Source organism: Marmota marmota, unplaced genomic scaffold (assembly GCF_001458135.2).
Source record: "Marmota marmota marmota unplaced genomic scaffold, marMar, whole genome shotgun sequence".
In the NCBI taxonomy this organism is placed as follows: domain Eukaryota; kingdom Metazoa; phylum Chordata; class Mammalia; order Rodentia; family Sciuridae; genus Marmota; species Marmota marmota.
Window position 1 is genome coordinate 11,084,573 of NW_026000221.1, and position 14,342 is coordinate 11,098,914.

Below are 14,342 nucleotides of genomic sequence, written 5' to 3' on the forward strand. Positions count from 1 at the left end.
GGGGGAATCTCAAAATACCAACTTCCAGGCTGCACTCCAAACCAATTTAAATTGGTAGTTTGGGGGATGGGACCTGTTTATAGTAGTTGTTTTTTTAAAGGTCTCCGCAGCAGCGTTAATAACAATTATATTAAAATCAGAAGGACTTCAGATTTATTCATCTTGTCATTTATTAACTTTTATCACATGAAACAAATTTCTTTTAAATGACATATATATAGCATTTTAAAATGAAATTTTATTTGCATCAAAATCAGTGGAATGAACTTCCTCCTGTCCTGTTTGTTTTTTACCCTTATAAGGTCCAAGAAACTGGAGACATTGTCATTTCAAATGCATATGTGGATCTTGTGCCCAAATTAGATATTTCAGCTAAGACACCCTCTGAGGTAGGTTATAAAAACTGGTATATAAATCACTGACTTATTTATGAATTTTGGTTAAGATCAACTTAAGAATGTTCAGTGTGTCTTAGAAAATTAAGAGGTATAAAAAGATAATTATTAAAGGACACCAATTCAAACCTGGAATAAGGAATATTTTGGTAACTTACAAATTCTTAAAAAGATTTTTGTTTGTAGGTTATTGTTATCTTTCAAGATAATTAATTTTCTTAGTTAACAAATCAATTGTTTGACAAAATATTTGAGAAAAATATATTTTTTATTTGTATGCAGGTATGAAAATAGCTTTTTTTTAAATTAAAAAATTTGTATTCTCTCAACACGCTGAGATTTGATAAAAATACTTATATTCTGTCTCTAAAATATTAATTTGATAATATTGAGATTTTTATATACTATGATCTTTAATTTTTTTGTCATAAACTGAAAATTAAAATCTCAGGAATTATCCAAGATCAAAAACTTATGAAGCTGGCTGGGTGTTATGGCACACGCCTGTGATCCCAGTGACTTGGGAGGCTGAGGCAGGAGGATTGAGAGTTCAAATCCAACTTCAGCAGCTTAGCAAGGCCCTAAGCAAGTCAGCAAGACCCTGTCTAATAAAAAAAGAGCTGGGGAAATGACTTGGTGGTTAAGCGTTCCTGGGTTCAATACCTGGTTCCTAAAACAAAACTCAGAAGCTTTAGAGCTTCTGAGTTTAGTCATCATGTAATTTAGTCCCATTTTATAAAGATCAGACCACAGAAGTTGATTGCCTTTCTGGACAATTGGACAAATATCATCCAGTTCCTAGTTTTCTTTAAAAATATTATGTTTGAATGCTGATAAAATTAGAATCTTGTTAAAAGAACTAAGGTTTTGGGTGACATGAGTGTCAAAGAAGCCTACTATGAAAAAAAAAATTTGTTTTACGTGCAGTTTTTAAAATCAATTTTATACCACACATATTTGTAATCATTTTTGTGTTATTTTTACAGAACTTTTAAAATAAATTTTCTCCTTTTGTTAGGGTGGAGAGCTTCAAAGTACTCTTGTGTTTGAGGAAATAGGTCGGCGCCTTAAGGAAGTTGGGCGTGAGGTGGTAAAGAAAGTAAAAGCTGTATTTGAGTGGCATATCACTAAAGGTGGAGACATTGCAGCTAAGTGGAGTAAGTCATATCCCCGACTTTATAATTTTCTGAGGTAACTCTTCATAAATAAAATACCCTTGTCATAGAGATAGTCTTTTTGAAGGTAAGTAATTCCTACGTCTTAAGATTTGTAAGATAACAATAAAAACATTCATGTTGAGGATTTCATTATAAATACCTAGAATTAGTACAGTTGGTACTTCCATATATATAGGTTCCACATCCAAGGATTTTTATCAACCACAGATTGAAAATGCAGTTAGGGTTGTGTTGCTTGCATCTATACTAAACATTTATACATATTTTTCCTTGTCATTATTCCTTAAACAACTATTTACACTGGATTAGGTGCTGTAAATAATCTAGAGATGATATATGGGAACATGTGCATAGGATATATGGAAATTCAACACCCTTTTATGGGGGGTGAGGGTGTACCAGGGGTGCTTAACCACTAGTCATATCCACAACTCTTTTAAATCTAGAGACAGGGTCTCTCTAAGTTGCTGAGACTGGCTTTGAATTCAGGATCCTCCTGCCTCAGCCTCCTGAGATTACAAGCATGTGCCACCATGCCTGGATGTACCTTTTTATATAAGGGGCTTGAGCATTCTTGGGTTTTGATATTCAAGGGAGGTCCTAATACTAAGGGACTAGTATACTTATACAGTAGCTGTATGCTTCCTTAATTTTCAACTTCCTTTAGTCAAATGAAGTAATTTTAAGCCATTATATTTGATAATTTAAAAATAGTTTTATTTATCTCAAAACAATAATTTGAATTATTTCCATTATTGGCATAAGATCATAATTATTTTCTTGGTATGTAAAGATTATAATCCTAAGTTACTATTTGTTTAGGGAAATTATCTATTAGAGTGGCACATTAGAAATATAAACACTTAGTTAAATCAACTTGCTGCAGAAAGAAAACAATTATATATATTTTATTAGTATGGAGGTCCAAAAAGACCCTGGTACCATTTTATAAAGTGAAATTAGAGGATAAAATGATCACAGGAAAAATTTTTACCAGGTCTTTTGCATCTGTTGTGTGACTTTACTTTTGTGTTTTAGAGTATTTTAACCTCTAGAGTTGTTAAAAGAAATATGATATGCCAGTGAATGCTCACTGAAACTTTGATTTCTCATGCTTTTCTACCTGAAAGTCCCAAAGGACAGGATTCTTTCACTATTAGTCAAGCAGCACTGGTCCCTTGAACCTATCTATTAATAGAAGAAAAGCAGCACAGTATCCAGAGTAGTTTTTAACTCAAAGCTTTTTCCTTTCATAATTGTGAGACACAGTGAGATCCCATGTGGTTGAGATGGCTAGGAGCCTCTGGAATGACATGGAACTCCTGGAGGAGATCTGTGATTGGCTTATACTCCAGGACCATCTAAAATTTTAGACCTGACTCAAATCTGATTCTAACTCTTCTCTGGGGCAATGTATAAGTATAGAATACCATGTTGGTACCTCAGTGCAAGCTCTGTAGGCTTTGCTTTTGATACCCTACAATTGGTAGAATGAAACATCTTTTCACTTGTCATTTGTACACCCTGTACCTAATGTACCTGTTTTACACAAAAAATGTTTTGGATTTTTACTTACAGAGCAGACGCTAATATGACAGTTTCTATTATTTTTATTCTAAGATTGTTCTTTAAAGGTACCCATTTAATTGCCTTGAAAATTACATTATTTTATTACTCATTACAACTGAAGAATCACTATTAGTGCTTAGAACAAAAATTAAAACTTTTTTTGCATCTGTTGTGTGACTTATATGTTTTAGAGTATTTTAACCTCTGAAATATTTAAATCAACTGAAATATTTTGAAGTTCTGTCCAATTGATTTTGGTTAAATATAAATAATTTTCTTTTAAATATAGTGTTTGCTATTCTTTTTAAGCAGCATATGTTCATTATATAGAACTTCATATAAATTGGTATGAAGAAGAAAGTAAGGACATACACTTAAAATATCCACATTTCACCTTTTGAAGATTTTTGTTCTTCTGAAAGTCATTTGTGCTTACAGGAGGTTAATTCCGAAAGGAGATAAAAGGGGACAAAAATGTAATGTGTATTTATTTCTCAATTATTTTTCAAAGTACCTCATTTTTTGAAATAACTTCATAGATTAACAGTGTATACATAGATGCCATCAATATAATTATTTTTTCCTTCTTCCAAGTTGGAATTCATCTTTTCACTATGGATGAAAGTATGTTAGAGTTAGAAAACACAGGATTATTGAAAACACTGGTGGTTCACTTTAGACAAATAATAATTTTCTGTAATATGTTGATAATACATAAGATTCTCCACTTTTTTTTTTTTTTGGTGATACTTTATTCACAGACAATATTAGAAAATGCTCTTACATTTAAAAATTACCTTTAGGTAATCTAGGAAAAGCCCTTCCCCTATATGATTTCACTGGGAATATTGGAATTTTGTTAATTGCTAATTATTGATGCCATATAGGTTTTTTTTTTTTTTCCTGCATCTCCTCTTTGGGTTCTTATTTATCAAAGCCAATAATCAAATCGATCTTAAAACTTTGAAAAACATTCACCCATTTATTTGATAGCCAACATCTTTGGGCAATGTGTGTGTTTGGGGAAGTCTTTTCAAACTAAATTAGTCTAAGTCTAGAGAGAATTAGAAGAGTTCTGGTGTTACCTGGGACTGTGTTGGTTTTGATTATGGAGGAGGGGGATTATTAGCTGTTCTTAGGGAGGATTTTTTTCTCTCCGGCCTGTAGTTTATTGCTACATAGCAGGAGGGTTGCCTGGGTGAGGGCAGTGTGGCCTTTGCCTTGCAAAGCTGAGATAATCCAGAGTCCTTCCTCTTCTCTATGGGCCAAAAGGGCAGACCTGAGAGGTGTAGAAAGTCAGAGAGAAGGCCTCAATGAAGTGCTTTTGGAAAGGAAGTCATATCTCACTTGCACCAGGGGCCAATTTTTTGATCATAAGTATAGATTTAGAATTAATAAAAGCATTATTCATAGGTGGTGCTTCTGTAAGTAACTAGAGGTTACTAGAGGTCACACAAGGAAAAACACAACTCATAATTGTGTTTTACCTTCCACTTGATCTTGTGCTTAACTCAGAAAGGGCTATGATTTAATCTTTTTCTAGCTTTTAGTACTATAACACATATTAGCGTAACTACATGTTTTAATAAGACTAAAAGCCATGAAGAAAACAGTTCAAAGAAAAGGCAGCCATTCTATCTAAAGCACCAAGATTGTATGCCTTACCTTCTATTAAAATAGGTCTATTGTAAGGATAGTGACATTTTCTTTTTAATATGAGTGAAATATATAGTAACATAGGGTGCCATTGAAACATTTTATATATAAGATTTTTAAAATTTTTTTTTAGTTGTAGATGAACAAGGTATCCTCAATTTTTTTTTAATGTGGTGCTGAGAATTGAACCCAATGTCTCACATGTGTTAGGCAAGCACCACTGAGCCACAACCCAAGTCCCTAAATTATATATTATGGTATTTATTATTACTAATTTCTAAAATCAACCAAAATTGTCCTAGTGAATTCTGTTCTGTTGTTCTGTGCAGCAGTAAAACTTTAGAGGAAATGAAAGATGACAGACTCAGAGCTCACACAGTAAGGTAAAAGAATAAGACTCTACTTACAACTGTGCTCCTGAAAATTAAAACATAGTTACTCTGATCTGAAACTTTAAAAACTCCAAAACTCTGAAAATGGAAAGTTTTTTTCCCCCTCCTTTTTTCTGCTGGCACAGCATAACTTGAACTTCTATGATGTTATTTCTTCTATTTAACTCACCTAAGGTGAATTAGTCAAGAGTAGAAATAATTTCTTCATAGAAAAGAATTCCAAAGGTATAATATGTAGATATTATATGTATCATATTTTGTGTATCATTTTTTTCCTAAAATTTGAAAAATTCTGAATTCTAAAACATATCCAGTTGGAGGCACTTCAGATAAGGTATTATGAATCCGTACTTTTATATAAATAATTCTCATGGCACATATGGGAAGAGACAAGGAGAAAGTGTCTTTAGCTTTCAGAGAATGGGAGATTTGGTTCAGTCAACAAGTATTTGTGTATTTCACTGTGTGCCAAATTCTTTATGAGGTTGGGTACCATAAACATAAAAAGACTGCCCCAGGACTAATTATTAGAAACTGTTAGAAAAATTGAAATAGCAGGGTCAAGTAAACAAGGATTATTGGATTGCAGAGAAAAGGAATAAAAGACCTAAATAAAATAATAGGGAGAAGAAGACCTATGTGAAATATTAACTAAGATAGAATTGATTTGTTGGCTACTAGTAATGTCTGAAAAATAGGAACAAGAATCTAAATTAATGCTGTGTGTTTGAGGTTGTTGACTATTACTAGAATTGCAAAATGAAAAAAGAAGAGAGAATTTGGGGAGAAAAGACAATGAGCTGTGATATCCAAACTAGAGTCAGCTAAGAGTAGAACTAGATTGTGGGCACTTTGTTTCTGGTGTTTAGGTGTAAGTTTACAGCTGGAGGCTGAGAGTTGGAAACCGTGTTCAAGGAATTACTAGTTGGAAATGAGAACATTAGTTGTGCTATCTTGCTTAATGGCATACAGGAAGAAAATGGAGGGAAAATCTGTGTTGTTACTGGAGGTTTGTTGTTCCTGTTCACTTTATAGAACAGTGGCTCTAATATTTCCATTTGTCACTAAACAAGATAAACTCAGAATTTGATATACAAATAACAATCCCATGCTTTCTAATAGAAAAATATGTGTTGAGTATATCCAATATCTGTAGAATAGCCATACTACTGAAACTTTTTGCAAAGATTTATTTTCATGTGCTAAAGATAGTGTTGCTGAGCAAAATATGATTTGTTTTCTTTAGAATAATCAGCTTAAACCAGTTGGTATTGAGGAATTTAGTTGTTTTCCTACTTGATTTAAACTTTGCTTCCTTTCATATATTTGTAATCTTTTCCACTATAGTAATATAGTGGAATTTATATTTAGATAGCAGGATTATACAAATACTATTTATTTTTGCTTAAATATTGTTTGGTAAGTACTGAGTTTTTTTAAAAAATTATATACTGTAATTGTATAGGGGTAAGTCTAATAACTGGAGTAAACCCAGACATTTATTATATATAATTAATTATTCAGTGTTTATTATAGTGACTAGATGAAGATATCCTTTGAATGCTAGATGTCACTTATTTTTACTCTTGAAAATTTGCCATAGTGTGGAAGAATTTGAGAACTGGTGAATATAATCATTCTTGAGGATAGCATTTGAGCATCAGAACACACAGCTTCCTGGTTTGGTGTTCATCTTCTAACGTCAAATCAGATCACCCTTTAGGGTTTCTTGACTTGAATATAAACTAAAATTTAAGAATGTTTGTTCAAATTTTGGATTGATATTCAGAAAAGTATCTCGTGCATTTAAAGAAAAAAGTCTTTGGAAAGAAAATTGGAGAGATATCTAAGGTCTCTATTTCCCTAGCAATGGTGACTGTTTCTCCCTTACCAGTGGCACCTCCTGATTACATGCCCATGTGCATTTACTATTCAAAAGTACACATAAAAGCATCTTTTATAAACCACTTAAAACAATTATGGCTTTCCATCTTCTATGTGACTTGTTTATCTTAATATCTTTTTGTAACTTTTTGTTTAACATTTGTAAAACATTTAAAATAAATTTACCACTAAAAGAAAGTAAGTGCAATCAGTTTCTTCATTTCTATTATAAGATTAACCCTGACCTCACAGGTACCTGTAGATTCAAGGGGATTGTGTTAGATTATTCTTCTGTATGAACCATGTTGTAGACCATGACCAGAGCCACTGTGGAATTAGTTGTTCCATTCCTGGATTTTTGCAGGAACTAGCCCTTTGTTAGTCTTTTATCAGCATTAGTTATTAGCTTTCTTGCTGTATGTAAATACATGTGTCTGTATAACCAATGTGATTCTGCAACCTGTACACTTGGAAAAATGAGAAATTATACCCCATTTGATTCAAATGTATGATATGTCAAGATCATTGTATTGTCATGAGCAACTAATAAAAAAATAAAATAAAAAGAAAAGTTTTATCATTAACAAGAGTCTTAGCTACAAAGCAGCAGGTAAAACAGCCTAAGTGAGTGAGAGGGCAAGTGGACAGGTAAGAACTGTAATTAACAAAGCCTCACTCCTGCACTGTAGCATTAAGGTATGTGGTGTCCAGCTTTATCCTTGAGAGAGATATGTATATCTATACCTCTGTTTATCTAGCAGTATATATACTGTAGGCCTTAGCCTTACTTGTGCAGAATTAAAACCATCAAAGTCTTTCTTTTCATTCTCTCCCACTCTATGCCCTCTATTTTAAACTATACAGATATATACATTAGAATATATTTTCACAGAAGTGTCATTAAGAACAGAGCCATTCATATTATACTTGTAGTACCTCATAGTTCCTGACCCATAAGAAACTTAGTGAAGTGAGTGAAGTATGCAAAGTGAAATGGTGATCCTGCTTTGCCATTTCCCCTTCCCAAGGTAACAGTTATCCCCCCACCCTTTTTTTAAGCATAGTTAGCAAAATTTCCTCTGTGCAATATTGGTGTTATGTAATTTTCTCTTTGCAGCAGGGCTTGCTAACCAGAATATAGTAATTAAGCATTTATAGCTTTTCCCAGACTCTTAAGTCAGGAATTTTGTATTACTCTCCAGGAAGAGAGATGCAATTGTAGCTCCCCCACTGGAGCAAGAGGCGGTGTGTTCATAGGTTGAAGCTGAATGAGTGGAATTAGTTTTCCTGTATGTATGGTCTGGATCATACAAGGCAGCTTAAACTTTCTAAGGTATAACTTGGTATAATGCTCTATAAATGTTGAGGTAAATTTTTAAATAATTACCTAGTCTATTTCTGGGACAGTTAATCCTTGTGTCAAAAAGGTTTTTTTTTTTTTTTTTTTTTAAGGAAGAGAAGCTAATTTAAAAACTCAAAAAAATTATAAATAAGTAGTAATTATAACTAGAGTATTTTTCGAATCTATTTTTATTATTTTATTATTCATATGTGAAATCTTTAATGAATTCAAGTACTTGAAAGGTGACTAGATTGTGTCCCACAGTCCCCGCAGTTAGGAACTATTCTGAAATTTAAGTTTTCTCCATTTTTTACCGTAGTCTATTTGAACTTAAAGGCCTTAATTATATATACTCCAGCTACTTTATTCCTTAGAATATCTTACTCTACATTAGTTCATAAAAAATGCATCTAAGAAAGGATTTTCTAAATGACAGATAATATGTAATCTATTGATAGAATAAGCACCACATTAGCTTGGAAACTCTAAAAATTGTTTGCATTTGGCTAGCTACTTATACCCTCACTTGTGAAGAAAAATGTGATACACATTGGTTTCTTCCTGTTTTTCCCAGCAATTGACCTGAAAAATGAATCTGGAAAAGTATACAAAGGCCCTGCAAAAGGCTGTGCTGATACGACTATCATAATTTCAGATGATGATTTCATGCAGGTAGTTCTGGGCAAGCTTGACCCTCAGAAGGTAATGTTCTCAAATTTTTCATTTATTCATCATTATTCCTTCTTGTTTGACAATTATAGTTTTTGAGCTGATTTCCAAATTGCTTCAAACAAATCTGAAGGAAACACAGTTGGTACCAGTATTCTGGAAGACAAGTCATTTGTAATTTTAAATAGAGTTTCAGTTGACATTTTTTAAAATTGAAATTTTGGGTGATATTCCTTATCATATAGAAAAAACAAAGATTAAACCATACCTAGACTTTTGAATCTATTATGTCATTAGTTCAGAGGTAAAAACCCATGGATAAAGAAAATGTGGTATTCAATGGAATATTATTCAGCTTTAAAGAAGAGTGAAATTATGGCATTTGCCAGTAATTGGTTGGAGTTGGAGAATATCATGTTAAGCGAAATAAGCCAATCCCACAGAACCAAATTCACAATAAGGCGGGGTCCCTGGGGAAGAATAGTGTTACCTTAGATTAGGTAGAGGGAAATGATGGGAGGGAAAAGGAGGGGATGTGGAAATAGGAAAGATAGTGGAAAGAAACAGATATTATTACTTTATGTATATATGTGACTACATGACCAATATGATTCTGCAACATAAACACTCAAAAATGAGAAATTATATCCCATGTATGATATATCAAAGTGCATAAATGCATTACACTGTCATGTATAACTAATTAAAACAAATTAAATTCCTAAAAAAATTTAAAAAATGATATTAGCAAATACTACATAAAATTAGATACTCATTCTTGGTAAGGAGGTTGATATTTCTTACTAGAAATGCTTAGGATCAGAAAATTTTGGAATATTTGCATAAATTCACTAGTTGAGCATCTCATCCAAAAATCTGAAATATTGCAAGATCTGAAACTTTTTGAGTGTTGACATATAGCTCAAAGATGTTTAAGATTTCAGCCGGGTGTGGTGATACATGCCTGTAATGCTGTTGGCCTAGAGGCTGAGGCAGGAGAAGCGCAAGTTCAAAGCCAAGCCTCAGCAACTTAGTGAGAGCCTGTCTCAAAGGGAAAAAAAAAAAAAAGGCTGGGGATGTGGCTCAGTGGTTAAGCACCTCTGGGTTCAATCCACGTTACCACCCCCTCTGCGCTCCCCACCACCCCCAAATGTTTTGGATTTCAGATTTTTGGATTAGGTATGATTGATCTGGTAAGGTTAAGAATTTCTTCAAAACTAGAGATAGGATCTTTCAACATAACAGTCAATATATTACTCAAGGTGAAACATTTAGAGACCTTTCAGTGGAAAGTAGAAAGTCATTAAGGCAAGAGTGTCTTCTCTGACCATTAATATTCTGAAACTTTTGGCCAGTGCGTGCACACACAAGCACGTGTGCATACACACACACAGGATTAGCCATGGCGGTTTGAATAGAGGAGAAAATTTTGTTATTTTCAATTCATGATTATGTAACTGGAAACTACAAGAGAATTAACTGATTCTTAGAATGAAGAGGTTCAAACAAATGATTGAATAAATAATTATTAGGAAATAGTTTTCACATAGCAGCAAAACAGACTGTTTATAATCATAACCTATAGTACAGAATAGCAGTGACTAACCTTATAAGCAAAGCATAATGCTTATTAGAAAAAAAACAACAACATCGCTTTGTAAGGAACAGAGTAGTTTGACTAGCTGAGAATATATACTTATTTTCCAGAATGTAAGGACTAATTTGAAAAGAATTGGGAAATACAGTTGTTCACAATTTGGTTTTCAGCATCATATAGAGTGAATCTTGGCTCTATCACTTAATCTTAGGGTCTCAAAAATGAGTATGATAATTGTAATGATCCCCAAGTATTGTTTTTGAGAACTAAATCCAATAATATAAATGAAGAGCTTAGCATAGTTTTTGGCATTGAGTGCTCTGTTAATTCCTTTCCAGAAATTTATATGGTACCTAATCTGTCTCAGATTCTAGTTAGCAGTGAATAAGGCAATGCTTCTACCATGGGGAGCTTAGTTCTGGAGCACTAATAGGAAATAAATAGAATCTTTTATATAAAGAAAAATAAGGCAGAGTAATGGGTGGAGCAGTGGTTGGCAAACTTCCCGTGTGTCTCATAGTAAGTGTTGTACATTTTAGGAGTAAGATGGTTGTTTTATTCAGCTTTTTCTCTGCTGTGACTAACAGACCTGATCAGAATAATTTTAAAGGAGGAGAAGTTTATTTGGGGACTCAACAGTTTCAGAGGTCTAAGGTATAGACAGCTGACTCCATTTTTCTGGGCTCAAGGTAAGGCAGGACATCATGGCAGAAAAGTATGGCAGATGGAAGCAGCTTACATGGTGATCAGGACGCAGAGAGATGGGTCTCTACTTGCCAGATACAAATATATAACCCAAAGCCACACCCCAATTCCTGCCTACTTAGCCTTACCCTACCATTCAGTTACCACTCAATTAATCCCTGTCAGGAATTCACTGATTGGTTAAGGCTCTCATAACCTAATATTGTCTTCTCAACCTTTTTGCAGTGTGCAAACCATGCACATGAACTTTTGGGGACACATCAAAACCATAACCATGGTCTCAGTTGTAGCTCTTCAGCTGTCATTGTAGTATTAATGTGGAAACAATTGGGAGTGTCTATGTTCCAATAAAACTATTTCCAAAAACAAGTAGGAGATTAGGTCTGGCCCTCAGGCCTTAGTTTGACATACCTTGGGTTAGAGTATAACAAGGTAGGGGGACTATTTTAGATAAGTCTTATTAATCAGGCTGTTTTGGACAAACTTAAGAAAAAGCAATGACCCATGAAACTGAGGAAAAAAATAGTTATTTTAAAAATTATTTTATTATTTAAAAGTCTTTGAACTTGTTTTTTTCATCTTTTAAATGGGGACAAGAACTTTTAATGTACCTACCTCAAATTGGTGGTTGTGTATCTTAAGTGAGATTGTATTTATGGATCTGCTTTATAATGCTAAATATGTATAAATATTTCTATTTTTTAAGTTAGCTAAAAATCTAATAACTTTTTCAGTTTACATTTCATATATTCTCAAGCTATAAAGACTGATTATTTTTATTTTATGGTAGGGAATTTATACTGAGGGACAACTTAAGTTACCCAGACAAGTTTCTGTATCATCTCAGATAAAGGCCAAATGGGAACTTTTTCTTAGCATGCCAGCCTTTTGCTTGGTAATGATGAGCTCAATACATTCTTACAACATATAGACATTAACCTAAGCACTTCACACTTTATTTCTCTTAACTTACACAATAGAGTTGTATTCTTTAGGTACTGTTGTCTTGATTTTTTTTTTTTTTTTAAATAGCTGGGAGACTGGAGCTCAGAAATACTAAGTTCACTTTGCTATTAAGTGCCAGATCCTGGATTTTAATTGGTGCTCTGGTGTTGGAGCCATGATGTGTTCACCACAGAGCTACACTATCTTATTTTGTCATTGTATGGCTATTTCATTAAGATATAGTAAATCTCTTTAATCTGCTTTTAAAGTTCTGAATTGATATAAATATTATCCTTAATAAAATATTCATCTCCACTTGGAGCAGAGCAAAACCAGTTATAAGTGTGGGTTGTGATAGGTCTGGGAGTACTGTTTCTTTAGATAAATTATTCCATCTTTTCTAAAATACATAGGAGTCTTTGTAAGATAAAAGTTGCCTTTGTTGTCCAGAATTTTTAATAATTGTATTCAGTCTGAACAGTCATCTTTTTTAAAAAAAGGGCAAATGTAACATGATAACAGTTGACATCTCTTTTCCTCTCTCCTTCCCAGGCATTCTTTAGTGGCCGACTGAAGGCCAGAGGGAATATCATGCTGAGCCAGAAACTCCAGATGATTCTTAAAGACTATGCCAAGCTCTGAGAGGCATACTGCATTAGTAATAAAAATAGAATAATTAGATACTTTCTTCATTCAAGTATTATTTGATTATTCTGCAAAAATGATCAAAACTAAAATATGGAAGATGCTTAACATTTTCAGATTTTCAATTTCTACTAATTTTGCACATATTATTTTTACAAGGAACAATAAGCTAGCTTATAATTATTTCTGTTCTTCGAACTGTATCTTGATAATAAAAAAATTTCACTCAAGTCCATTTTCTTTAGAATTTGGGATAGCATTTATAAGTTGAAAGAAAAAATTAAGTGAATAAAAGTTACTGTGATCTCTTTTACACTTATTTTCTGTTCTCTAATTTATTGATACTCCCATATGTACTTATTTCTCACTCTTTTTTTTTTCTCTTTCAATTTATTATCTCAGGTATTCTGTTACAATAATGAAAAGTTAATTAAGACAAAAAGTAATATGAAGTAAGTTAACGAGTACTTTACACATGTCCATCTGTTCATTCATCCACTAAAAGAAAATATTTTGAGTATGTGCTTCATGGCAACTTCATAATACATTATCATACCTAGTCCTTCCTTCCTTCCTTCCTTCCTTCCTTCCTTCCTTCCTTCCTTCCTTCCTTCCTTCCTTCCTTCCTTCCTTCCTTCCTTCCTTCCTTCCTTCCTTCCTTCCTTCCTTCCTTCCTTCCTTCCTTCCTTCCTTCCTTCCTTCCTTCCTTCCTTCCTTCCTTCCTTCCTTCCTTCCTTCCTTCCTTCCTTCCTTCCTTCCTTCCTTCCTTCCTTCCTTCCTTCCTTCCTTCCTTCCTTCCTTCCTTCCTTCCTTCCTTCCTTCCTTCCTTCCTTCCTTCCTTCCTTCCTTCCTTCCTTCCTTCCTTCCTTCCTTCCTTCCTTCCTTCCTTCCTTCCTTCCTTCCTTCCTTCCTTCCTTCCTTCCTTCCTTCCTTCCTTCCTTCCTTCCTTCCTTCCTTCCTTCCTTCCTTCCTTCCTTCCTTCCTTCCTTCCTTCCTTCCTTCCTTCCTTCCTTCCTTCCTTCCTTCCTTCCTTCCTTCCTTCCTTCCTTCCTTCCTTCCTTCCTTCCTTCCTTCCTTCCTTCCTTCCTTCCTTCCTTCCTTCCTTCCTTCCTTCCTTCCTTCCTTCCTTCCTTCCTTCCTTCCTTCCTTCCTTCCTTCCTTCCTTCCTTCCTTCCTTCCTTCCTTCCTTCCTTCCTTCCTTCCTTCCTTCCTTCCTTCCTTCCTTCCTTCCTTCCTTCCTTCCTTCCTTCCTTCCTTCCTTCCTTCCTTCCTTCCTTCCTTCCTTCCTTCCTTCCTTCCTTCCTTCCTTCCTTCCTTCCTTCCTTCCTTCCTTCCTTCCTTCCTTCCTTCCTTCCTTCCTTCCTT

The 14,342-nt window shown here is 33.9% G+C and overlaps 1 protein-coding gene across 2 annotated transcripts in view; it reads left to right on the plus strand.

Moving 5' to 3' along the window:
- The window catches only part of Hsd17b4 (hydroxysteroid 17-beta dehydrogenase 4), a 98,200-nt gene extending 84,904 nt beyond the window's left edge, over window positions 1-13,296 (plus strand). Inside the window, exons 20-23 of one of the 2 annotated variants that reach the window (XM_015488616.2) lie at window positions 303-389; window positions 1,414-1,552; window positions 8,991-9,118; window positions 12,885-13,296. In XM_015488616.2, coding sequence (XP_015344102.1) covers window positions 303-389; window positions 1,414-1,552; window positions 8,991-9,118; window positions 12,885-12,974 — 444 coding nt within the window. In that variant the 3' untranslated portion in view covers window positions 12,975-13,296. The remainder of the gene's footprint in view (window positions 1-302; window positions 390-1,413; window positions 1,553-8,990; window positions 9,119-12,884) is intronic. The other variant, XM_048792006.1, reaches the window with a different exon arrangement.
- Window positions 13,297-14,342: the final 1,046 nt, after the last annotated feature.